Genomic DNA, 26,769 nt, shown 5'->3' on the forward strand with positions numbered 1-26,769 from the left:
AGACTCAGAGGGAAGGAAGAAAGGAAGAAAGCTGCACTGTGCTGAAGACCCTACCCCGGAGCCCAGCCTCAGCCTAGGGACAGCCTAGGCAGTGGGGGTGCAGGGCCACAGGAAGAGGCAGGCCTAGCCTGCCAGATCAGAGCCCTCACCTAGCAAGGCTGACCCCAGAAAGTGGAGGCCCCAGGAGGCCACCCCTTCCAGCTCTGACCCCAACAAGGTGACTGTTGGCTACATAGGGATCTCAAAAGAAGCAGACATTTGTTGGGTTAGAGCAAAAGCCTCCCAGTGGTGTGGCGGAGCTACACGTTCTCCCTCCCAACCTCCCTCCCCAGCTTAGCCCCCAAAGTCATCCTTCTCAGTCGCAGCTTCCTCTGGGCAGGGGGCCTGGACCCCATGGCTTCCCAGGCCAGCCCTTTGAGCACCACCTGCCCCAGCCGGCCAGAGACTTCCTGTATGTAGCGCAAGAGATTTATGCAAACGGGTTGGGGCGGTGATGTCACCCCAAGGGGACTATCTCCCAGCGGCAGGCCCTTCGATAAAATCAGGAACTTGTGCTGGCCCTGCAATGTCAAGGGAGGGGGCTCACGCAGGGCTCCTGTAGCTCAGGGGGCAGGCCTGAGCCCTGCACCCGCCCCACGACCGTCCAGCCCCCGACGGGGCACCCCATCCTGAGGGGCTCTGCATTGGCCCCCACCGAGGCAGGGGATCTGACCGACTCGGAGCCCGGCTGGATGTTACAGGCGTGCAAAATGGAAGGGTTTCCCCTCGTCCCCCCTGTGAGTACTGGGACTCCTCCACCAGCCCAACCCGTGGCCCTCGGACGCCTGCCTGCCTGCCCATGAACCCGCCAGCCCACCCGCTGCCCTCCTGGCTTGCTATCAGTGGGAAGTCAGGGTTTCCTCCCTGGAACTCCTGGCCTGAGACCCAGCGCAGGGGCCACTGGCTTCCTCGGAGCATGCCCTGGCGGGCTGAGGCCGGGCCCACGGTGGGGCTGTGATCGGTGGGGCCTGAACAGTTATTTATAGACAGGGCTTGGGTGGCAGGCGGAGGCCGGGGCTCCTGGGGAGGGTGCTGGGCTGAGGATGGTGAGGGCGGTGGTAGAGAGGTAGAGGAGAGAGATGGGGGGACTGGCTTGGAGGAGGCCGATCCCCTGGACAGGAAGGGGCTGAAGGCAGGAGGCAACAGGCAGAAGCCTTGGCCCATGGCCTTGGGGCTCCTGGACACCGAGGCTGATGGAACTCTGGGTCCACAACACCCAGTCTGGGGCCTGGCACAGAGGACATGATTGTTGACCAAAGGGTTGGGGCCATAGGCCCACAGGGGGACCCACAGGAGACAGGGGCCGGTGCTGGAAAGGAGCCAGGAGTGGAGCTGAGACAGTGCAGTTGAGGCTGGCCCCAGGGCTGGAGTTCAGGGAGAGGCGCAGCAGGGGACAGGGCTGGGACAAGGTCAGGACTGAGATTGGGGCTGGGTGGGACCTGGGGTGAGCATGTGACAAGTTTGAATGGGGGCTGAGGCTGGGACAAGGACAGGGACTGGATCTTGGGGGTGAAAAAGTGGGAACCCCAGGGGACCCTGAGAAGAGAAGCAGATCGCCACTGCTCCTCACTCTCAGTGACAGTTGCAGCCTGAGGCAGGTATCAGACCAGGGTCCCTCTGAGAGGACCCTTCTCCCTTTTCCCACCCCATGACCTCTCAGGAGTAGGGAGGCTTGAGGGGAGCCGGGAAGGGCTTGGCAGGATGCCCTCCTGACTCCACTTTCCTGGCCTAGAGGCAGCTCCCTTCCCCCACCGTGCCCCAGCTCAGAGCCACCCCAGGAGGCTGGGAGTCACCCCAGGCCTGACATCACACCAATCCGACCAGAGTCAGGCTGACATCCTGCATCGAGGCTGCACTACCTGGAAACCCAGAGGGGCAGGCTCAGTGCTGGGCTCCTGGCCTCCTCACTTGGCCAGACACAGGCAGGACCAGGCAGGACCAGCCAGCCCGCTGTGGCATCCACACCCTGATACCCCTTCCCACCTGGGACCACGAAGGGGGCGGCGCAGGCAGAGGGTGACGGAGGTTGTCTCAGGAAGAGCCAATTCTGCCTCAAGAAAGCCACAGGCCCACTGTCTCTGACCCCTGACCTCTCAATCCTGAACTCCAGGTGGAGCTGAACGGGTGGCAGAGCTCCTTGGGCCGTCCCTAGGCCCCCCAGCCCTCTCTGCAAGCTCCAGGGTCACTCTGAGTGTCTCCTGGTAGGGTGGGCTCCCAAGGCAGCCCCAGTCCCCCAAGCCCAGCCCTAAGGGCCACAGTGACTGTTGTGCAATCCTGGGCCACACACTGTGGGGGTGGGAAGGGCTGACGACTGTTGGGAAGGCTCCTGGGTGTGCACGGCCCTGTGTCTGTGCCAGTAGGGGGAGGAGGACAGGGAGGAGGGAGGAAGGGGGGAGGAAGAGGAGGAGGAAAGGAGGAGGACAGGGAGGAGGGGGAAGAAAAGGAGGACAGAGGGTAGTGAGGACGGGGAGGAGGAAGCAAAGGAGACAGGGTGGGGGTGGCAGTGAGGAGGGAAGGAGGAGGTTAGGGAGGACTCAGGAGGGAGAGTGAGGGGATCAATGCCCTCCATGCACTCGGCCCCCAAGCCTGCCCCGGTGACCCCTGCACCAACCATCATGTGGACGGTCATTGTGGTGCCACTCTTGCCCAGGCTGTGTGAGAGGCATAGGTTGTGACAGTGGGACTGGGCAGGCGAGTGTGTGCTGTGCAGGTGAGTGTGCGGGTGGAATGTGAGTGGCTCTGGGGGTGTGAGTGTGCGTGTTGATGGCTGAAACGTGGTGTCATGTGAGTGTCAAGGATACTGCATGTGCGCATGAGCTGAGTGTACAATATCTCTGTGAGGTGGGTGACTTCTGAGTGGGTGTGAAGATGTGTGTGAGAGGAACAGTGTGCAGGCGCCTGCATCGGGGTGGGTGGGGGCTATGAGAGTGAGTCCACATGTGGGATTATGAGTGTGAGGGTGTCACAGGGATCGTGTGGACATGTGCATCAGTGTGACCAGGAGAGAGGTGTGGGATGAGGATGGGGGCACACAGGCATGAGTGTGAGTGTGAGCATGAGGTGGCTATGGGGAGTAGCCCAGCAGAGGGGGACCCTGGTCCTCTTCTGACCTCTGACCCCCAAGGTCCCTGTCACCCCTTTTCAGGCCTCCCGGGTCCCCTGCCCCACTCTCTGTCCCAATTCTAGGCAGAGGGAGGGCTGTAGGCCCAACGCAGTCATTGAGCCAAGGAAGGTGGTGGGGACCCAGCATGCGGGGGTGCTGCAGGCCTGGTTGGGGTCCCCCCCCACAGTGCAGGCCCTGACACCTCCTCTCTCAGCAGCCATCGGAAGACCTGGTGCCCTATGACACGGACCTGTACCAACGCCAAACGCATGAGTATTACCCCTATCTCAGCAGTGATGGGGAGAGCCACAGCGGTGAGTACGGGGCCTGCCACGCCCCCACCCCCTGGCCCAGCCTGGGCTCCTGGGGTCTGGAGAGAGAAAAAGAAGAAATGATTCCCAGGACCTCTTTGGAATTCTGAGAATCAGATCCAGTTTGCTCTCAGGGGAAGTGAACCGCGGCATCCTTGCTGCACCCCCGCACCTGAACCTTCATTATGGAGCCTCTGCAGTGTGTCAAGATGCAGGGTTCATTTCTTCTATGATTATCTGCTGGTTCTGTCCTTGTGGTCTTTCTTATACACAAGGAAACCGGCTTAGGGTGCTAGGAGACTTGCACAAGGTCACACGGCTGCTGGGTGGAACCCAGGTCTGTCCGCTCCAGGTCCTGTGCTTTGTCTTCTGCCCCTGCCTAACTACCCACCTCCTCCTCTCTGTTCTCGCACCTCCTCCTCTCTGTTCTCGTCACTCTCTTTGTCCCAAACTCCCCACCGGCACACCCACACTCCCTGCCATGTGTGGTTGGCAGGGTTTCCTAACCGTGGCGCTGCTGACTTTTGGGTGGGATGATTCCAGGGTGGGCTGTCCCGGGCACCGTGGGAAGCTTAGTGGCATCCTTGCTTTTACCTACCGCATGCCAGGGGCACGGCCAATCATGACAACCAAAAATGTCTCCACCCATTGGCAGATCCCCTCCGGGAGGCAAAATCACCCATAAGTGGGAACTGCTGGACCAATGGAAACCCTATGGGGACCTCTTGTTCAGCAGAGGCCGAGGCCCCCAGTTTGCTGAGGTGGGAGGAAGAGGCCTGGGCCGGGGGTCCTTCTGTCTGTCCAGTCCTTCTGGGTCTGACTGTTCACCCCCTAGCCCAGCCTCTGTCCTGGAGCAAATTCAGGGGATGGGAGAGAGGCATTAGGTGCCTGGGACCTGAGCAGCGGGCTGTGGGAGGTTGCCCGAAGTGGATCTTGGCTTATTGATGTGGACATCCCTGACCCAAAGTGAGGCGGCCCAGTCAGTGAGTGAGTCGTCACTGGGGGATTCCTCAGGGCGTCTGAGACCTGGGCAGACCAGCAACTGGGGTGTCTGCACCTCAGAGGGCAGAGGCCCACAGCCTAGGAAGGTGTCACTCCTGAAGGCCACCCCTGCGGCCAGTCATGCCTGTAGCTCCATTCTGCAGATACACCTGTGGCAGTCTCAACCTGATGGGCCCAGCTAGGGATCCACATGTGCCTGGTTCACATTTAGGGCCCCAGATTCATCCGGAACTCAGGCTGGAAGCCATATCCCGGGGGTAGGCGGATATGCCTCCAGACCATAGCTGGGAACGCACAGGCATCTTTTAGAATCTTTCAGGTCTAGAAAGCCTTTAAAATATCCTTTTTAATTCCTTCAAGCTTATTTGTAATTATACAAAAAACACCTCCTCTCGGTGGAAAACCCAAGCAATGTAGAGAGAAGGTCCCCCTCCTCCAACTCCATCCCCAGCTCTCCCTACCAGGGTGAAGAGCCGGGTCTGCTGGACTCACAGACCGTGCACCCACCTCCCCAAGCAGTTCCAGGACTCCAGGAGGTCCTGCTGGGCCCCAGGACAGGCGCCCCCTGGTGGCTCAGGTCCCCACAAACAGTGCTGCCCGGCCTCCTCCATCAAGGACGCATTCTCCCTGGCCCCAATCCCTCTTCAGTTCACTGGGCTTGGGTGCATTTCCTTTGGGCTTTTTGCAGCCTCAGTTTTCCTTCCTGTAATATGAGGGCACTGCCCACATAGCTGGAAACCAGTGAGCCTGGGGCTGGGCCTGATGGAATGAGCGCTTTAGATAAATCATGTGTTTTCCTGGTTCAGGGCCCAAGCAGGTTCCTTATATCTGGGGTGGGGCTCTAGGAATGACTCCTGATTGGATGCCTGGGCACCCCGTTTTGGTCAGGAACCCCCAATTCCTCCAGAAACTCCACCGGTGTTCCCAGGTATCCTCGGCCCTGGCCCTGTCCCACTGTTAATCATTGCCAATCAGGGCATTTGGGCTGTCCCTTTCTTTTTTTTTTTTGAGACAGTCTTGCTCTGTTGCCCAGGCTGGAGTGCAGTGGCCCCATCTTGGCTCATTGCAACCTCTGCCTCCTGGGTGCAAGCAATTCTCTTGCCTCAACGTCTCAAGTAGCTAGGATTACAAGCGTGCACTTACAATGCCTGGCTAATTTTTGTATTTTTAGTAGAGACAAGGTTTCACCATGTTGGCCAGGCTGCTCTCAAACTCCTGACCTCAAGTGATCCACTTGCCTCGGCCTCCCAAAGTGCTGGGATTACAGATGTGAACCACCGCGCCTGGCCTGTCCCTTTTTTTTTTTTTTTTTTTTGAGATGGAGTCTTGTACTGTCGCCCGGGCTGGTGTGCAGTGTCATGATCTTGGCTCACTACAACCTCTGCCTCTTGGATTCAAACGATTCTCCTGCCTCAGCCTCCCAAGTGGCTAGGATTACAGGCGCCTCCTACCACACCCAGCTAATTTTTTGTATTTTTAGTAGAGACAAGGTTTCACAATGTTGGCCAGGCTGGTCTCGAACTCCTGACCTGGTGATCCACCTGCCTCGGCCTCCCAAAGTGCTGGGATTACAGGTGTTAGCCACCGCGCCCAGCCGGGTTGTCCCTTTCTATACCCGCTGGAAGGTATTGTCTGAAGACTCAACCATAGAGACCCCCACATACTTCTGTCAATTCCTGCACGTCCTCTTTGTCCACATTTTTAGCTACCAAAGCTTAGTGAAAAAGCTTTGACCCAGCCCTGACTCCATCACTCACCAGCTGTGAAAACTTGGGGCAAGTAACATAACCTCTCTGAGCCCCTGTTTCCCCATTTATAAAACTGAGAGCATGAAAACACTTACCTCCTAGAGCTGTGATGATTCAGCGAGGTAAGGCATGTAATCTGTGAGGTACGGTAATGTGCAGAGGACAAGGCCTGTGCTAGCTTCACTGCATCCCCCAAGGTAGGAGGGACAAAGCGGCTGGGAAGTAGGAGAAGCACAGAGGGCTCTGTGAGAGACCAACTGGGTTATTTTCTACTGACCCAGGGGGCAGCCAACCTGCCACCCACCCCCACATCCATGCACTCACCCTCCCATCCACCCACCTACTCGTCCATCCTGCCAGCCGCTTCCCATCTGGTCCACTTTTCCTCCCTATTCCATCCATTAAATAGTCTCTGAGTATATGCCATGTACCAGACACTGCTGTAGGTTCTGGGAATTCCATGATGAGCACCCAGACACAGCCACTGCTCTCACAGAGCTCACCCTCCAGCGAGGGGACGGGGACATAAAGAATCAGACAAACAGGCTGGGCGCAGTGGCTCACGCCTGTAATGCTAGCATTTTGGGTGGCTGAGGTGGGTGGATCACGAGGTCAAGAGATCAAGACTACCCTGGGTAACATGGTGAAACCTGGTCTCTACTAAAAATACAGGCGCTGGTGCCCGCCTATACTCCCAGCTACTCAGGAGGCTGAGGCAGGAGAATCGCTTGAACCCAGGAGGTGGAGGTTGCAGTGAGCCGAGATCACGCCACTGAACTCCAGCCTGGTGACAGACAAAGCGAGACTCCAGCTCAAAAACAACAAAGAATCAGACAAACAGACTGTTTTCCACAGATGTAATGCAGATTGTCTACATGGGGGGCTGCTTTCATTTGAGTGGTCAGGGAAGGCCTCTGAGGTGGCAGCTGAGCTAAGAGAAGGAACTCGTAATTCATATGTGACCGTAGGCAGGGGAGAGGTATCCAAGGTCAAGGCAACAGAAAGTGCAAAAGCAGAAAGGACCCTGACAGAGGACCAGAAAGGCCAGTGAGCACAGGGCAGGGGACAGAAAGGGAAGCCAAAGGGGTCAGTGGCTCACGCAGGGCTCGAAGGCCATGGCAGGCGTTTGTATTTTATCATACACACAATGGGAAGCCACTGGAGAGTTCTGAGCTGGGAAATGACATGATCATGATCTGTTTTTTTTTTTTTTTTTTTTTTTTGAGACGGAGTCTCGCGCTGTCGCCCAGGCTGGAGTGCAGTGGCGCGATCTCGGCTCACTGCAAGCTCCGCTTCCCGGGTTCACGCCATTCTCCTGCCTCAGCCTCCTGAGTAGCTGGGACTACAGGCGCCCACCACCGCGCCCGGCTAATTTTTTGTATTTTTAGTAGAGACGGGGTTTCACTGTGGTCTCGATCTCCTGACCTTGTGATCCGCCCGCCTCGGCCTCCCAAAGTGCTGGGATTACAGGCGTGAGCCACCGCGCCCGGCCCATGATCATGATCTGAATAAGCTTCTGTGTATGTGTGTGTGCTGAAAATTTAAATACGTTTACAATTTTTTTTTTTTTTGAGACGGAATTTCACTCTTGTTGCCCAGGCTGGAGTTCAGTAGTGCGATCTTGGCTCACTGCAACCTCTGGCTCCCAGGTTCAAGCGATTCTCCTGCCTCAGCCTCCTGAGTAGCTGGGATTACAGGTGTGCACCACCATGCCAAGCTAATTTTGTATTTTTTTAGTAGAGACGGCGTTTCACCATGTTGGCCAGGCTGGTCTCAAACTCCTGAGCTCAGGTGATCCTCCCGCCTTGGCTTCCCAAAGTGCTGGATTACAGGCATGAGCCACCACGCTTGGCCCTTTTTTTTTTTTTTTTTTTTTGAGATAGAGTCTCACTCTCACCTCAGCCTTCCGATTCACTGGGACTACAGGCACCTGCCACCATGCTCAGCTATTTTTTGTATCTTTTGTAGAGATGGGGTTTCGCTATGTTGCCCAGGCTGGTCTCGAACCTAGGCTCAAGCGATCCACCCACCTTGGCCTCCCAAAGTGCTAGAATTACACGTGTGAGCCATGCGCCTGGGCAAAATCTTCTAATTTTTATTTTTACATATTTTGGGGGTTTTATTTATTTTTTCAGATGGAGTCTCGCTCTGTCACCCAGGCTGGAGCACAGTGACGCAATCTCAGCTCACCGCAACTTCTGCCTCCTGGGTTCAAGTTATTCTCCTGGCTGGGCACTGTAGCTCACACCTGTAATCCCAGCACTTTGGGAGGCCGAAGTGGGCAGATCATGAGGTCAGGAGATCAAGACCATCCTGGCTAACACAGTGAAACCCCATCTCTACTAAAAATACAAAAAAAAAATTAGCCGGGCTTGGTGACAGGCGCCTGTAGTCCTCGGGAGGCTGGGACAGTGTCTCAGCCAGGCGTGGTGGCTCACACCTGTAATCCCAGCACTTTGAGATGCTGAGACAGGTGGATCACTTGAGGTCAGGAGTTCAGCCCAGCCAACATGGTGAAACCCCATCTCTACTAAAAATAAAAAAATTAGGCCAGGCGCAGTGGCTCACGCCTGTAATCTTAGCATTTTGGGAGGGTGGAACACCTGAGAAGGGTGGATCACCTGAGGTCAGGAGTTTGAGACCAACCTGGCCAACATGATGAAACTCTGTCTTTACTAAAAATACAAAAATTAGCTGGGTGTGGTGGCACTTGCCTGTAGTCCCAGCTACTCAGGAGGCTGAGGCACAAGAATCACTCAAACCTAGGAGGCAGAGGTTGCAGTAAGCCAAGATCGCACCACCGCACTCCAGCCTGGGCAACAGAGTGAGACTTCCTCTCGAAAATTAAAAAAAAAGGCAGAGTCTCACTTTTTCACCCAAGCTGGAGTGCAGTGGTGCAATCTTGGCTCACTGCAGCCCCTACCTAGGGGGTTCAAGCAGTTCTCCTGCCTCAGGCCCCCATCTAGCTGGGACTACAGGTTTGTGCCACCATGCCTGGCTAATTTTTTTGTATTTTTTATAGAGATGGGGTTTTACCATGTTGCCCAGGCTGGTCTCGAACTCCTGGGCTCAGGCAATCCTCCCGCATCGGCCTCCCAAAGTGCTGAGATTACAAATGTGAGCCACCACATCCAGCCTAATTTTTAATTATTAAAGTAACAAATACTAACTGCAAAAACTTAAAAAATACAACAGCATATCAAGTAACACATCCTCCTCTTTTCAATGCCATTTCCCACTGATAGAACCTTAGTTAATCCTTACAGACGTTTTATTGTGCATATACAATCCTAAGTGTTGGTAAGTATATATACATACTCATGTATATTTTATTCATTCAAAAATGGAATTTCATATCATGCCATTCTGCATTTCTCCATGACATATGTAGCATATCAGAGATTGATAAAAGCTATTTTTCCAGTCTGTCTTTCTTTCTTTTTTCTTTTTTTTTTTTTGAGATGGAGTCTCACTCTGTTGCCCAGGCTGGATTGCAGTGGTGAGATCTCAGCTCACTGCAACCTCCACCTCCTGGGTTCAAGCAATTCTCCTGCCTCAGCCTCCTGAGTAGCTGGAACTACAGGCAAGTGCCACCACGCCCGGCTAATTTTTTATATTTTTAGTAGAGACGGGGTTTCACCGTGTTAGCCAGGATGGTCTCGATCTCCTGACCTTGTGATCCGCCCGCCTCGGCCTCCCAAAGTGCTGGGATTACAGGCATGAGCCACCGTGCTCGGTCTCCAGTCTTTCTATTCGAGTGCTATGTAAACGTACAAATGAAGATGTGGAATAGAGACTTAGAGCATTACTTATTGGCAAACATTTATTGAGCGCCTTATTATTATTATTATTATTATTATTATTATACTTATTATTGTCAGGCAGCCTGATTTTTCAAAACAGCTTGATTTTTCAGTTTGAGATATATTTTATTTACTTATACAATCAGAATTCAACTTTAGTCATTCACAACACACACACACATACACACACAACACACACTCACATTTTCCCACACATCCCCAATTCATTACTGTATATGGTAATATTTGTTAAATCAGTATTTGAATTTTCCATTGTTATGACTGTGTGGCTATTACTCAGCTGAGCCACACGGCGTCCTTTCTTCCTTTCTTTACCTGTACTTTCTCATCCCCATATTTCTTTTTCTTTCCTTTTTTTTTTTTTTTTTAATGAGACAGAGTCTTGCTCTATTGCCCAGGCTGGAGCACAGTGGTGCAATCTCTGCTCACTGCAGCCTCAGCCTCCTGGGTTCAAGCGATTCTCCTGCCTCAGCTTCCCAAGTAGCTGGGATTACAGGCACCCACCACCACGCCCAGCTAATTTTTGTATTTTTAGTAGAGATGGGGTTTCACCATGTTGGCCAGGCTGGTCTTGAACTCCTGACCTAGTGATCTGCCTGCCTCGGCCTCCCAAAGTGCTAGGATTACAGGCATGAGCCACTGCGCCCAGCCTTTTTTTTTTTTTTGAGATGGTGTCTCTCTGTGTTGCCCAGACTGGAGTGCAGTGGTACGATCTCGGCTCACGGCAGCCTCTGTCTCCCGGGTTCCAGCGATTCTCCTGCCTCAGCCTCCCAGGTAGCTGGGATTACAGGCGTGTGCCACCATACCCGGTTAATTTTTATATTTTTAGACACGGGGTTTCACCATGTTGGCCAGGCTGGTCTCGAACTCCTGACTTCAGGCGATCCGCTGGCCTCAGCCTCCCAAAGTGCTGGGATTACAGGCATGAGTCACTGTGCCCGGGCCTCACCCCCATATTTCTGAGGGGCAATGTAGCAAGGAGATAAGAACCCCTCTTCTGAAACCAGGCTGCTGAAACTCATCCCCCATCTCCTCCATTGCTATCCGGGGGACCATGGGCAAGATCTCCAACCTCTCTGTGCCTCAACTTCTTCATAACACCACCAACTTCACAGGACTGCTGTAAGGACTGAACGAGCTACTGTATGTCAAGTGCTTAGAACAGTGCCTGGAAATAGCAAATGTTTTGTACAGATTTGTTATCATGGTTGCCTCCTAAGAAAGGGTGTGTGGGAGGTGAGGTTTTTGTTGTGGTGGTGATGGTTTTATTTTGTGTTTTGCCTCATGTCTTTTATTCTATGCTGTCACTTGATTAATCACAGTTTGGCTGTGTATGGAAATCTAGGTTGAAAATAATTTTTTCCCTTCAAAATTTGAAAGCATTTTTCTACTGTCTTCTGGTTACTAGAGTTTTTCCTATGAAGTCTGATGCCACTCCATATTCTTTTAAATTTCTTTCATAATTAACCTAGCTTTTTGTTTGTTTCATTTGCTTTTTTGTTTTTTCTTTCTCTCTTTTGTTTTCTTTCTCTGGAAGTTTTTAGTATCTTCTCCCAATGCCTCATGGTTCAACTGAATAAGCTTTTTAAAAGGTCACTCTGGGTGGAGAGCAGATGGAAAGGAGGCGAGAATAGGAGCTGGAAAAAAGAACATTGAGGAAACTATTGGAATAATCCAGGAAAGAGATGCTGGTGACCTGGACAAGGCAACAGAGACAGAAAGCGGGGGACAGATTCAATATAGATTTTGAAGGGCTCACAGGATTTGCTATTGTTTATTACTTTTTGTTTATTTCTTTGCTTTTTTGAGACAGAGTCTCACTCTGTCACCCAGGTAGGAGTGCAGTGGAGTGATCTCAGCTCACTGCAACCTCTGCCTCCTGGGATCAAGTGATTCTTATGACTCAGCCTCCCGAGTAGCTGGGATTACAGGCATGCACCACCACACCTGGCTAATTTCTTTTGTGTGTATTTTTAGTAGAGACGGGTTTCACCATGTTGACCAGGCTGGTCTTGAACTCCTGACCTCAGGTGATCCACCCGGCTCAGCCTCCCAAAGTGCTGGGATTACAGGAATAAGCCACCGTGCCCAGCCTATTACTTTTAAATTGTGGTAAAATACACATAACATTAACCACTTTTTTTTTTTTTTTTTTTTTTTTTTACCATCTTAACCATTTCTTTACATTTTAAGTGTATAGTTCTGTGATATTAAATATATTCACGTTATCATCACCATCCATCTCTATAATTCTTTTCTTTTTTTTTTTTTTTTTTTTGAGACGGAGTCTCGCGCTGTGTCACCCAGGCTGGAGTGCAGTGGCGCGATCTCGGCTCACTGCAAGCTCCGCCTCCCAGGTTCACGCCATTCTCCTGCCTCAGCCTCCGAGTAGCTGGGACTACAGGCGCCCGCCACCACGCCCGGCTAGTTTTTTGTATTTTTAGTAGAGACGGGGTTTCACCATGTTAGCCAGGATGGTCTCGATCTCCTGACCTCGTGATCCACCCGCCTCGGCCTCCCAAAGTGCTGGGATTACAGGCTTGAGCCACCGCGCCCGGCCCTCTATAATTCTTTTCAACTTGCAAAACAGAGACTCTGTATTCAATAAACAACAACTCCTCATTTTCCCTCCCCCCAGCCTCTGGCAGCTACCATTCCACTTTCTGTCTCTATGAATTTGACTATTCTAGGTACCCCACATGAGTGGAATCATACAGTATTTGTTCTTTTATGCCTTCATTCAGCATAACGTTCTCAAGGTTTACCCATTTACCCATGGTGTAGCACGTGTCAGCATTTCCTTCATCTTTTTATTTTATTTTATTTTTTGAGACGGAGTCTCGCTCCGTTGCCCAGGCTGGAGTGCAGTGACGTGATCTCGGCTCACTGCAAGCTCTGCCTCCCGGGTTCATGCCATTCTCCTGTCTCAGCCTCCTGAGTAGCTGGGATTACAGGCGCGTGCCACCACACCTGGCTAATTTTTTTGTATTTTTAGTGGAGACAGGGTTTCACCATCTTGGCCAGGCTGGTCTTGAACTCCTGACCTCGTGATCCACCTGCCTTGGCCTCCTAAAGTGCTGGAATTACAGGCGTGAGCCACCGCGCCCGGCCTTCCTTCATCTTTAAGGTTGAATCATATTCCATTGCATGCGTGCACCACATTTTGTGTACCCAGCCATCCCACACTTGGGGTGCTTCTGCCATTTGGCTATTGTGAAGAAAGCTGCTATGAAGAAGGGTGTGGAAAGACCCTGTTTTCAGTTTTTTTGGATATATACTCAGAAGTAGGATTGCTAGATCATATGCTAATTCTATTTTTATTTTTATTTTTTTGAGACTGAGTCTCACCTTGTCACCCAGGCTGGAGTGCAGTGGCGTGATCTCAACTTACTGTAACCTCTGCCTCCCAGGTTCAAGTGATTCTTCTGTCTCAGAATCCTGAGTAGCTGGGATTACAGGTGTCCACCACCATGCCTGGGTAATTTTTGTATTTTTAGTAGAGGCAGGGTTTCACCATGTTGACCAGGCTGGTCTTGAACTTGTGACCTCAGGCAGTCTGCCCGTCTCGGCCTCCCAAAGTGCTGGGAATACAGGTGTGAGCCACTGCGCCCAGCCTATTTTTAGTTTTATTAAAAATTAAACCATTGGCCAGGTGCGGTGGCTCACACCTGTAATCCCAGCACTTTGGGAGGCCGAGGCAGGCGGATCACGAGGTCAAGAGATCGAGACCATCCTGGCTAATACAGTGAAACGCCGTCTCTACTAAAAATACAAAAAATTAGCTAGGCATGGTGGCGGGTGCCTGTAGTCCCAGCTACTCAGGAGGCTGAGGTAGGAGAATGGCGTGAACTCGGCAGGCAGAGCTTCCAGTGAGCCGAGATTGCCCAACTGCACTCCAGCCTGGATGAGAGCAAGACTCTGTCTCAAAAAAAAAAAAAGAAATTAAACCATCATCTATTTCCCATAGTGGCTGCATCATTTTACATTTGCAACAGTATACAAGTATCCTAATTTTTCTGCACTTTCACCAACACTTGTTATTTTCTTTCTTTTTTCTTTTTTTTTCTTTTTAACTAGTAGCTATCCTAATGAGTATGGTGGAATTTGCTATCTACGATAGGATTTTTTTTTTTTTTTTGAGGCAGGGTCTCACTCTTGCCCAGACTGGAGTGCAGTGGTGTGATCTTGGCTCACTGCAACCTCCACCTCCCAGGCTCAAGTGATTCTCCTGCCTTAGCCTCCCAAGTAGCTGGGATTACAGGTGCACACCACCACGCCTGGCTACTTTTTGTATTTCTAGTAGAGATGAGGTTTCACCACGTTGGCCAGGCTGGTCTCGAACTCCTGACCTCAAATGATCCACCCACCTCGGCCTCCCAAAGTGCTGGGATTACAAGCGTGAGCCACCATGCCTGGCCTACAATAGGATTGATGAAGAAAAGAGAGTTCCAAAATGTGAATTCTATCCATCCATCCATCCATCCATCCAATTTCCATATACTTCTTCATCCTTTCATAGCACTAACCATCTACCCATTCATTAATTTATTCACACACCCATCTAATCATCCACTTAGCCATCTTTCCAACTGTCCTTCCCTCTACCTACCAAGCCCTCCCTCTACCTACCAAGCCCTCCATCTTGCACCAGCCTATCTGTCTAATAGGCAATATGCCAGGCACATTGCTGGATGCTGTGGAATGAATAAAACACAGGTTCTATAAGATCCATCTTTGTAACAAGGGAAAGAATTAAAACTCTAATAATTAGAATCCAAGGTAGAGAGTAACAAGTGCCATGAAACCTTCAGTTGTCTATTCTCTGAGCCTGTTTCTTTCTTTTTTCTTTTTTCTTTTTTGAGACAGCGTTCCACTCTTGTCATCCAGGCTGGAGTGCAATGGTGCGATCTTGGCTCACTGCAACCTCCGACTCCTGGGTTCAAGCGATTCTCCTGACTCAGCCTCCCGAGTAGCTGGGATTACAGGCACCTGCCACCACGTCCAGCTAATTTTTTTCTATTTTTAGTGGAGACAGGGTTTCACCATGTTGGCCAGCCTGGTCTCGAACTTCTGACGTCAGGTAATCCACCTGCCTCGACCTCTGAGCCTGTTTCTACGTCTGAATAATTTTCAGGAGAGGCTGGGCTTCGGGAGCCCTAGTCTAGTGGTCTATGATCTTCTGAGAAAGTTTTTTTCTTGGCCCCTCCTTTCTTGATTCCTCAACTTTCTTCTCTGTTTTGATCATACTTTTGTTCCTGTGGGAAGAGCCCAGGGCTTCAGGCTGGAGGTTCTGTTCTGAGGAGATAAGGTCAGCTGAATGACACTTAAGGCTTGACATTTTTTGTGGGGTTGTTTTGAATATGATTTTATTTTTATACTCATGATGTACAGGTGTTAGTGACACCAAAAAACTGAGTAAGACTAGGGATGTGTGGGTAGGACTTTGGCCCCAGATTGAGAACTGGTTTAGAGCGAGGAAATGAGAGATGAAGATGAATGGGTCATTTCTGGCTGGCTGGATGATAGCTGGATGGATAATGGTTCCATGATGAATGGATGGATGAAGGATGGGTGGATGATGGGGGAATGATAGATGGATGTAGGTTGGATGAAGAATGACAGGTGATGGGTAATGATGGTGGCTAAAAGTAGTCATTAAAATCTCTCAGTGTTGGCTGGGCACAGTGGCTCATGCCTGTAATCCCAGCACTTTGGAAGGCCAAGGCGGGCAGATCACAAGGTCAGGAGTTTCACCGGCCAACATGGTGAAACCCCATTTCTACTGAAAATACAAAAATTAGTCCGGCGGGGTGGCATGCGCCTATAGTTGCAGCTACTTGGGAGGCTGAGGCAGGAGAATCACTTGAACCCAGGAGGCAGAGGTTGCAGTGAGCCAAAATGGTGCCACTGCACTCCAGTCTGGGTGACAGAGTGAGACTCCATCTCAAAAATACAAAATAAAAAACCTCTCGGCGTCACCACAGGTCTTACTTAAATTTTTCATTAATCATCTTGTTTCTCAGCGGTGATATGGTGTAGTGGTAAGATTTCAGTCCTTGGGGTCAGATACAGGTGGGTTTGGGTCCTAATTCTATCAATATCTGCTTCAAAGGACTTAACTTCTCTGAGACATAGATTCCTTCCACACAAAAGATAGATTATATTGTAGTGGCCACTTCCTGAGAGCTAGGGTTAGGATTAAATGAGATAATGTGGATTGAACACTTAGCACAGTGTCTGGTGTATAAAAAATACATTAAAAGCTAACTTTTGTTGATCATTTGATCAAAAAGGGATTGAGATCTACTGCGTGTTGGGTGCCTATCAATCTGTAGAAGTGAGGGTCTGGAGCCATGTCCAAATGTTATGCAAATGACATTATATTCTTTCTAGGAGCTGAGAGTCACGCTAAGGGGGCATGTGGGTGACTCCCGAATGTGTGGTCTGGGTGGCTCAGTGAAGGGACACAAAGAAATAAAGCAATTTGTTCTCGAAGAGTCATCCGGAAATGAGGTCTGAAGAGCCCAGGAGTGCTGACCTCTGCACTAGGAAGGATTCCTTATATTGTGTTCTCACAGAGGGCTCCGTATTTGGAATAGTTCTGCCTACCAGACAGTATTTATTACATAATTGCCTGAGCACTAAATCGTGGGTAAAGGCGAGGTAGCCATTGGACCTTCTGAAACCTTAATTGTAGTTCAGGAGTCTCTGTTGCAGCCTTCAGGAGACCCCGGGTGGAATTTCAGAGTTTTCGTGAGCACAAAACTTCCTTGGGTGGTTTTAGATGCAGATTCCCAGCTCCCCTTAGTGCTTCTGCTTCAGTGGGTCTCCAGCAGGACCCCACATTTACAGGCTTTTCCAGCCTCTCCAAGTGACCGATGAAGGTGAACTGAGACCAGCTTTGGGAAATGCTGGCCTCAGACTGGGACCACCACAGCGAGGTCATAGGTCTAAAGTGGAGCTAGAACAGAGGTGGGGGTGGGGAAGAAAACAGAATAGTCGGGTGCCTCTTACCCCACACCTATGGAGTGCATGCACTCAGGGTGCCTCCAGCCCTGGAGTGGGAGTGGGTTCGGGCATGGGGGTTTGATAGGCAGGATCCATACGGCATTATACCAGGGCACTCCAACTTGGGCAGGGGAAGGCAAAAATGGGCAGAACCAGGAGTGAGGCTGAAGCAGGGATCAACAACTGGAGAGGAATCCTCTCACCAAATCCCAGAGCCCCAGGACAGCCTCCGCACTAAAGAGCAGAGCAAACTCTCCCACAGCGAGGAGAGTTTCAGGATCTTGTTAGCTCACTGCAAGATGAAAATGCAAATTAAGTTTTGTTTTGTTTTCGCTTCAGGTTTAGATAATTTTGCAGAGGAGAGTCTCAGAGGTTTTTGTTGTTTTTTTTTTGAGACCGAGTCTTGCTCTGTTGCCCAGGCTGGAGTGCAATGGCGTGATCTCGGCTCACCACAACCTCTGCCTCCCTTGGTTCAAGGGATTCTGCTCCCTCAGCCTCCTAAGTAGCTGGCATTACAGGCACCTGCCATCACGCCCAGCTAATTTTTGTATTTTTGTAGAGACGGGTTTTCGCTATGTTGGCCAGGCTGGTCTGGAACTCCTGACCTCAGGCGATCTGCCCACCTTGGCTTCCCAAAGTGCTTAGATTACAGGCATGAGTCACCACGCCTGGCCTGAGAGGCTTCTTAAGAGGCTAGGATTCGGCTGGGCTTGGTGGCTCATGTCTGTAACAAAACCATTTTGGGAGGCTGAGGTGGGAGGATTACTTGAGCCCAGGAGCTGGAGGCAACATAGTGAGATTCCATCTCAATTTAAAAAGAGATTTTTAAATTTTTTTTGGGATGGAGTCTCACTCTGTCACCCAGGATGGAGTGCAGTGGTGTGATCTTGGCTCACTGCAACCTCCGCCTCCCAGGTTCAAGTGATTCTCCTGCCTCAGCCTCTCAAGTAGCTGGGACTACAGGCGCCCACCATCACGCCCAGGTAATTTTTTTATTTTCAGTAGAGACAGGGTTTCATCATGTTGGCCAGGTTGGTCTCGAACTCCTGACCTCATGTGATCCGCCCACCTCGGCCTCCCAAAGTGCTGGGATTACAGGCGTGAGCCACCGTACCTGGCCTAGAAAGACATTTTTATTTTTAAAAAGAGGCAATAATTCATTCATTCATTCAGGAAATGTTTGTCGAGTGTCTACTTAAGCACTGGGAATACAGAGGTGAACAAAACCAGTCCCTGCCCTCATGAATGCCATGCTTGGGCTTCAACTGCAGTGACAACATGGTCCCCTGAAATTATTTCTCTGGGCCATTGACTAAGGTGGCCAGGAGCAGGGAGAACAAGAGGAAAGAAACATGTATTAAAAGCGTTTGCTCTATGCTTGCTCAAGTGCTAATCCAGGCTCTTTTTTTTTTAGTTAAAAAAATTTTTTTGTAAGCCCCTCCACTGCACTCTGCTTGGGCAACAGAGTGAGACATCACCTCAGAAAAAAAAAACAAAGAGAGAGAGAGAGAGAGACACAGGGTCTCACTCTGTCACCCAGGCTGCAGGCAGTGATGTAGTCATAGCTCACTGCAGCCTCAAACTCTTGGGCTCAAACGCTCTTCTCGTATCAGCCTCCCAAGTAGCTGGGACTACAGGTGTGTGCCACCATGTCTGGCAAATATAAAACATTTTTTTGTAGAGATAGGGTCTCACTATGTTGCCCAGGCTGGTCTCAAACTCCTGGGCTGAAGTGATCCTCCCTCTCCAGCCTCCTGAGTAGCTGGGATTATAGGTGTAACCTCACTCAGTGGGAATCTAGGCTCTTTAGAATAAACTATTATTATTATTAATAATAATAATGATAATGATGAAGTTAATGTTTATCAAGGTCTTACTTTGTGCCAAGTTCTAGTCTAAGCACTTTGCAAGCAATAGGTCATTTGCTTCTCAAAACAAGCCTGTGAGATGGGTATAACTGTTAGCTCCATTTAAGAGATGAGGACACTGAGGCTTGGAGAAATAGAATGACCTGCCCATTGTCACACAGTGGTAAATGGCAGAGCCGGAACTGGAATCCAGTTCTGCGTTTCTCTCCTCTCTGCCATGTGGCTTCCTAAAGGTGGGAGTCTGGGCTGTCTGGACTGTGGGGCCAAATAATTATACATGTAGACAGGGCCTCAGTAACTACCCAGGTGCATTTCTGACTTTTAGACTGGGGAATGAGAGGCTTGGGGAGAAAAAAACGTCTTGTCCACAGTCACACTGCAGAACCACCACTGAGCAGGTTTAGAAAGCGAGTACTCTGAGATCCAGTCCGGAACCAAAAATCATCATTGTGGCCGGGTGCGGTGGCTCAAGCCTGTAATCCCAGCACTTTGGGAGGCCAAGACGTGTGGATCACCAGGTCAGGAGATCAAGACCATCCTGGCTAACACAGTGAAACCCCGTCTCTACTAAAAAAATACAAAAAACTAGCCAGGCAAAGTGGCGGGTGCCTGTAGTCCCAGCTACTTGAGAGGCTGAGGCAGGAGAATGGCATAAACCTGGGAGGCGGAGCTTGCAGTGAGCTGAGATCACGCCACAGCACTCTAGCCTGGGTGACAGAGCAAGACTCCCTCTCAAAAAAAAAAAAAAAAATCATCATTGTCTATTAGGGATGTGTGAGTAGGTGTTTGTATGAGAGAGAAAGAGAGAGGCAAGCAGACAGACACGTGTACACCTGTGTACACATGTACACACACACACGCACGCATGGCTGGTGATGGACTTGTCCCAGAGACACAGTCTGAACTTGAAGTCTCATAGGCTCCCTCTTTGGCCCACATGAGACAGCCGATCTTGTCACTTTATTACCACGCTTCACTTTGGACCCCGAATTGTACCCAGGAAGTCCCACAGATGTGTGGCAGTTTTTGTTCCTGGAAAATGTGCTCATGCTGAAGATCTTCCCCAGTTCCAAGACTTTCAGTGGCATGGGGCTATTCTCTGGACTTGAGTCCACTCCACCGCAGACTCTCAAGGGACCCACAGGGGGTTTTCCAGGAAAGTCTCGGGTCCCAGGAACTTCACGGGAACACAGGTGCCACTGCCTAAGGTCATGGCTTTGAAGAGGAAGGGCCACCGTGTGCCTGGACAAGTTCTGGTGTGTGAGGAATGTCAGCCCTATGACTTTGCTGTCACACCTTGGCCATGTGACAAGGCTGTGTGTGTGTGTGTGAGAGAGAGAGAAACTGTGGGCAGCCAGGGAGCTCAGGAACCCGTGGGAGGTTTCTTTTTTTTATTTTTTTTTGAGACAGAGTCTCGCTCTGTCGCCCCAGGCTGGAGTGCAGTGGCGTGATCTCGGCTCACTGCAACCTCCACCTCCTGGTTCAAGCGATTCTCCTGCCTCAGCCTCCTGAGTAGCTGGGATTACAGGCGCCCACCACCACGCCCGGCTAATACTTTGTATTTTAGTAGAGATGGGATTTCACCACGTTAGCCAGGATGGTCTCCATCTCCTGACCTCGTGATCCGCCCATCTCGGCCTCCCAAAGTGCTGGGTTTACAGGCATGAGCCACCGCGTCCAGCCCTGGCCGGGAGATTTTAACAGGATGGGAGGGGAATCAACTTTTCCTGAGGGCCAGCTCTGGTGCGAGGTGTTTTACAAATGTGTACTCATTTGTATCCTCCCAATAACTGTGATCCCCATTTTACAGGCAACTCAACTGAGGTTAGAGAGGCCACACACATGCATGAGGTCACACAGCAAGTAAACGGCAGAGCCAGGATTAGACGCTCAGTCTGTGTGACTGCATGGGAATCAGGATGGAATTGCTGAGAACACGAGCTTTGCTTCAGCCCTGAGTCCTGGCTCTGACCTGTATGCTTTTGACCTTGGGCATGCTATAGCCGCTCAAAGCCTCAGTGTCCTTATCTATAAAATGCAGTCCTAGAGTAACCATGCAGGTGGTGAGCGTTAAATGAGATGGTTAGGCCCCATATGGCCTGGCAGTATTATTTAATGTTATTACAACCTTTTCCTGCCCTGCCCAACCCTGAGCTCACCCCACACTGCCTGGCTGTCCCCCACAGACCATTACTGGGACTTCCACCCCCACCACGTGCACAGCGAGTTCGAGAGCTTCGCCGAGAACAACTTCACGGAGCTCCAGAGTGTGCAGCCCCCGCAGCTGCAGCAGCTCTACCGCCACATGGAGCTGGAGCAGATGCATGTCCTCGACACCCCCATGGTGCCACCCCATCCCAGTCTTGGCCACCAGGTGCGTGCCACCGCCTGCCCCGTCCCCCAGGAGACTGCCAGGCCTGTGGTGGGGCCCGGGAGCTTCACAGGAAGCTGACACAGGCTCTTACCCAACTCGGCTTCCTGCCCCACAGCGCCAACGGCGGCTGGAGCCCCAACGGCTACTGCCTGACCCCCCGAGTGACCTCGTGACCCCACACCCCTTATCTCGTCTCACCCCGAGTATGGACAGACCCCAGATAATTCTTGCACCTCACCGAGCCTCCCCACCCCAACGCCTTGTTGTGAGCCCTCGTGGGCCTCACTGTCTTCCACCCCCATTCACTCGCCCTCATGGATCCCACACCAAGTCACTGAACATGTCTACTGACCCTGCCTCTCCCCAGTGACCCTCCCTACTGACCCTAATCTGAATCAGTGACCTCTGCTGACCTCTACCACCCCTACTGGCCTCCAGGGTCCCTCCACCACTCATCACCCCACCTATCAAACCCCCTTCCAAACCCAATGCACCAGCCCCCAGCACCAGCCCACTGTGGGCCCACATAACACCTCGGCAGGGAGGGGAACAAGCCACCACTTCCCCGGTGCCCACAGCCCTAAACCAGGAGGCCCAGCTGGGAGGGCTGGATGGGCTGGATGTCAGCACCCCTCGCCCCACAGCCTGCACCCTATGTGCAGCGCCTCAACTGGCCCCACTTTTCCCTGGCCTTCCTCCAGTCTCCTGTGCCTGCCATCGTCCCCTGCCCTCTACACTCCTTCTCTCCCCAGCTAACCTCCCTCCCAGCCCCTCTGAGCTGTAAGCTGGCCCTTCCTGACTCTGATCTCCTTCCCCCACCGTCCAGGTCTCCTACCTGCCCCGGATGTGCCTCCAGTACCCACCCCTGTCCCCAGCCCAGCCCAGCTCAGATGAGGAGGAGGGCGAGCGGCAGAGCCCCCCACTGGAGGTGTCTGACGGCGAGGCGGACGGCCTGGAGCCCGGGCCTGGGCTCCTGCCTGGGGAGACAGGTGGGGCATCTGGTCCTCCACCCTGGCCCCAACCCTGTGTCTGTGCCCTCCCCCACCCAGCCAGGCCAACTGACCCAGCAGCCATGCCGCCGAGTTGCGTGTGTGTGTGTGCATGTTTGCCAATATATGTGTTTTGTGGGGCTGTCTGTGGCCGTCTCTATGTGTGTGTGTGTGTGTGTGTGTTATCTGCTGTGAGTGCATACAGGCATCTCCATGAAGTGTGCCAGGTGTGTGTGTCTCTGTGCCATGAGTGTGTGTAGATCTGGGTGTGTGTGAGCAAGTGTGCAGAGTGAGGGTGTGTGTGAACAGATGTAGGCAGGTGCATGTGTGCAAGTGGCTGAGTGGGTGTGTGAGAAGGTGAATGTGAGAGCTGGTGTGGATGAGAGTGGGTGTGGCCATGTTTGTGTGTGTGTCAGCATATGAATGTATTTCAGTGTGTGTGAGTGGTTGTGTGCACGTGTGTGAGGTGTGCATGTATGATCATGTCAGTGGGTGTCAGCAGTGTGTGGGTATGCGTGTATGAGCAGGGATGTGAGCATGGTATATGTGAGTGGGTGTGAGCAGGCGTGAGTGATATGTGTGAGTGGGGGTATGACAGGTGTGTGAGCAAGTGTGCATGTGTGAATGTGTATGTAAGCAGGGATGTGTGTGATATAAGTGTGTGAATGGGCATGAGTGTGTGTCAGTGGATGTGTGAGTGGATGTGAACATGTTTGAGGGTGTATGTAAGCAGGTGTGTGTGAGCAGGAAGGTGTGAGCTGGGGTGTATGAGTATGTGTATATGTGAGCAGGTTTGTGCGTGTACGTGAGTGGATATGTGTTTTAGCATGTGTGAGCATGTGTGTGTTCCTGTGCGTGAGCAGGTGTATGTGGGGGGTGAGGGCATGCTTGAGCACCCGGGTGTGTGAGTGGGTGTGCATGTGAGTAGGTGTGCGAACGTGTGTGTGTGAGAGAGAAGATATATGAATGAGTGTGTGAGAATGGGTGTGAGTGGGCTGGGCATGGTGGCTCATGCCTGTAATCCCAGCACTTTGGGAGGCTGAGGCAGGCGGATCACCTGAAGTCAGGTGTTTGAGACCAGCCTGGCCAACATGGCGAAACCCCGTCTCTACTAAAAAAACGAACATTAGCTGGGCGTGGTGGTGAATGCCTGTAATCCTAGCTACTTGGGAGGCTGAGACAGGAGAATTGCTTGAACCCGGGAGGCGGAGGTTGCAGTGAGCCAAAATCACGCCATTGCACTCCAGCCTAGGCAATAAGAGCAAAACTCAGTCTCAAAAAGAAGAGAATGGGTTTGAGCAGATGTGATGTGTGAGCGTGTGAGCAGGTGTGTGAGCTGCTGAGTGGCTGTGAGAGCAGAATGTGTGTGAGCATGAGTGTGCAAATGGGTGTCTGGTTGTGTGAGAACAGGTGTGTAAGCATGCAAGTGGGTGTGTATGAGTAGAATGTGTGTGCATGCGTGAGCAGGTGTGAGTGAGGTGCAAGTAAGTGGTGTGAAATATGAGCAGGTGTCAATGAGGTGTGAATGAGCTGGTGTGAGCATTGTGAGTGCATGTGTGAGCAACTGTGAGGTGTGAGCAAGCCTGTGAGCAGGAATGTGTGAGGTATGGGCATATAAGGTGTGAGCATGTGTGTGTGGGTATGTGTGGGCTGGTGTGTGAGTGGGTGTGATTGAGAGATGTGAGCATGTGTGTGAGGTGTGATTATGTGTGAGGTGTGAGCATGTGAGTGGGTGTGAATGTGTGACGTGTAAGCATGAGTGGGTGTGAGTGGAATTAATGAGGTGTGAGCATGTCTGTGAGCATGAACGTGTGAGCATGTGTGTGTGAAAGACGTGGTGTGAGGTATGAGTGTGAGTTGTACGAATAGGTGAGCATGTGAGCAGATGTGAGCAAGTGTGAGTGGGTGTGTGTGAGTGAATGGTGTGAGGTGTGTGTGAGCATAAGTGTGTGAGCAGGGCATGTGTGTGGGTGAGTAATGTGATGTGTGTGAGGTCTGTGTGTGCAAATATGTGTGTGAGCAGGTGTGGGCAGGTGTGACCATGTGTGAGTGGGTAGGTGTGTGTGTGAATGGTGTGAGGTATATGGCATCGTGTGTGACGGGGAACGTGTGTGAGGGTGAGCAATGTGAGGTGTGAGGGTGAGCAATGTGAGATGTGTAAGCAGGTGTGTGTTTGTGCAAGCATATATAAGCAGCTATGATTATGAGACCTGGTGTGAGGTGTATAAGCAGGCGTGTGAGCACATGACTGTGTGAGACCTGGTGTGAGGTGTATGTGTGAGTGGGTGTGACTGGGCATGTGTATAAGTGTGAGAAGATGCATTGTGTGGGTGTGACCATCCATCTGGGGGTGTGAGTAGGTCTGAGTGTGTGTGCATGTGAGTGGGTGCATTGCATGTGTTTGTGTGCATGTGAGTAGGTGTGAATGAGGTATGAGCATGAGTGGGTATGAGTGGGGTGTAAATGGGTTGTGAATGTGTAAGCAGATGTAGTGTGTGGGTTTGAGCATGCAGGTGGCTGCAAGCGTGAGAGTGGGTGTGTCATGTGGGTGCCAGTGTGGGGGCATGTTAGTGAATGGGTGTGTTTGTGTGCATATGTGTGGGTGTGAGCAAGTGCATTGTGTGGGTGTGTGAGAGCAAGTTTGAAGTTTGAGTGGGTGTGTCGTGAGAGCAGATGGTGTGAATGTGCAAGTGGGTGGGTTGTGGGTGCAATCAGGTGTGTGAGCGGGTGTGAGAGTGTGGGTGCATTGCACAAGCATGTGTGTGAGCATGTGGGTGTGAGTCTGTGTATGAGCATGTGCATTGTGTGTGCGTGTGTGAGCATGTGTGAGCATTGTGTGTGCATGTGAGTAGGTATGAGTGGGTGTATGTGTGAGCAGGTGTGTGGGTGTGAGCATGTGAGTGGGTGCACTGTGAGCATGAGCGTGAGTGGGAGAAGGTGTGCTGTGTGAGCACGTGTGTAAGTGGCTGTAGGCGTGGTGTGTATGAGTGCAAGCAGGTGTGGCTGAGTGGGTGCGTTATGTGGGTGTGTGAGCATGTGTATGCGATTGGTGCATTGTGTGGGTGCGAGTGTGTGTGCATGGGGGTGTGTGAGTGGGTGTGTGAGTGGGTGTGTGTGAACGGTTGTGTGTAGGCCAGCGGCTGTTTGTGTGTGTGAGTGTGGGTGCGCTGTGTGTGCACGCCTGGCGCGGGCTGGGGCAGCCGTTCTCCTGCCCTTCCTGGCCACCCCGTCCCCGGGTCCCCGTCTCTGCGCAAGGCGGTGGGGGCGGCTCCCATGTGGGCCCCCGGGCCCCCTCCCACCGGGCCCTCCCCCCGCAGGCAGCAAGAAGAAGATCCGTCTGTACCAGTTCCTGTTGGACCTGCTCCGCAGCGGCGACATGAAGGACAGCATCTGGTGGGTGGACAAGGACAAGGGCACCTTCCAGTTCTCGTCCAAGCACAAGGAGGCGCTGGCGCACCGCTGGGGAATCCAGAAGGGCAACCGCAAGAAGATGACGTACCAGAAGATGGCGCGCGCGCTGCGCAACTACGGCAAGACGGGAGAGGTCAAGAAGGTGAAGAAGAAGCTCACCTACCAGTTCAGCGGCGAAGTGCTGGGCCGTGGGGGCCTGGCCGAGCGGCGCCACCCGCCCCACTGAGCCCGCAGCCCCCGCCGGGCCCCGCCAGGCCTCCCGGCTGGCCATAGCATTAAGCCCTCGCCCGGCCCGGACACAGGGAGGACGCTCCCGGGGCCCAGAGGCAGGACTGTGGCGGGCCGGGCCTCGCCTCACCCGCCCATTCCCCCCACTCCAGCCCCCCTCCACATCCCGCTTCGCCTCCCTCCAGGACTCCGCCCCGGCTCCGGGAGGCCACCTGGGCGTCAGACCCCACCGGGGCAACCTTGCTGAGGACGACCCGGGGTACTTCCTTGGGAGTCTCAAGTCCGTGTGTAAATCAGATCTCCCCTCTCACCCCTCCCACCCATTAACCTCCTCCCAGAAAACAAGTAAAGTTATTCTCAATCCATCCTCTTGCAGCACGGAGTCTCTTTTAAAATTTGTTGTACACCTCTTCTGGCCCATGTGTGCTGCGACGTCTTTTTGTCATTTGTCCATCGGGTGTTTACTGAGGACTGTAGCCAATGTTGGACCCTGGGAACATGAGGACCAATGACACAGGCGCCTGACCAGGAGTTAGAGTTTGGTGGAAAGAACAAGTCCTCGATTGTGATGAGGGGAACAGATCCTATTTAAAAGCTCTCTACTCCTGGTGGTAGTTGTTGGTTTTAAGCCTTGATGAGGTTTGAACTCATTTGATGATGATGATGATGATGATGATGATGATGATGATGACCATAGCAACAACATTGGATTTTCTGGTCAATTAGTACCTGCCAACCTTGAGATGTGGAGTCTAATATCACTCTATTTTATAGAATGGGAAACTGAGGCTTGTAGAGGTCAAATTATTTCCCCAAGGTCACAGCCGCTGAGTGGCCAAGTTGGATCACACTCCAGGTCTGTCC

General features: G+C 52.0%; 1 protein-coding gene across 4 annotated transcripts; it reads left to right on the top strand.

Annotated features, from left to right (window-relative positions):
- Positions 1-513: 513 nt before the first annotated feature.
- On the top strand, positions 514-26,270 carry SPI1 (Spi-1 proto-oncogene). 4 transcript variants are annotated; one of them, XM_031653451.1, is made up of 6 exons: positions 528-776; positions 3,357-3,456; positions 15,054-15,107; positions 21,090-21,277; positions 22,104-22,266; positions 25,584-26,270. In XM_031653451.1, the coding sequence occupies exons 1-6, from the start codon at positions 732-734 to the stop codon at positions 25,901-25,903; spliced, it is 870 nt and encodes a 289-aa protein (XP_031509311.1). In that variant the 5' UTR covers positions 528-731; the 3' UTR covers positions 25,904-26,270. The 4 variants fall into 4 exon arrangements, with proteins under 4 accessions (XP_003909977.1, XP_031509311.1, XP_031509312.1 ...); XM_031653452.1 differs by having other exon boundaries at positions 3,360-3,456; positions 25,584-26,237; XM_003909928.3 differs by lacking the exon at positions 15,054-15,107 and having other exon boundaries at positions 514-776; positions 3,360-3,456.
- The last annotated feature ends 499 nt before the right edge of the window (positions 26,271-26,769 follow it).

This window comes from Papio anubis, chromosome 12 (genome assembly GCF_008728515.1).
Source record: "Papio anubis isolate 15944 chromosome 12, Panubis1.0, whole genome shotgun sequence".
NCBI classification, from domain to species: domain Eukaryota; kingdom Metazoa; phylum Chordata; class Mammalia; order Primates; family Cercopithecidae; genus Papio; species Papio anubis.

Excerpts from the sequence above, each read along its gene's own strand:
- SPI1 (XM_031653451.1), top strand. The coding sequence starts at position 732 with ATGTTACAGGCGTGCAAAATGGAAGGGTTTCCCCTCGTCCCCCCT. Across the intron at positions 777-3,356 it reads GGTTTCCCCTCGTCCCCCCT|CAGCCATCGGAAGACCTGGT; the intron begins GTGAGTACTGGG and ends CTCCTCTCTCAG. Across the intron at positions 3,457-15,053 it reads TGATGGGGAGAGCCACAGCG|TGGAGACAGGGTTTCACCAT; the intron begins GTGAGTACGGGG and ends TTCTATTTTTAG.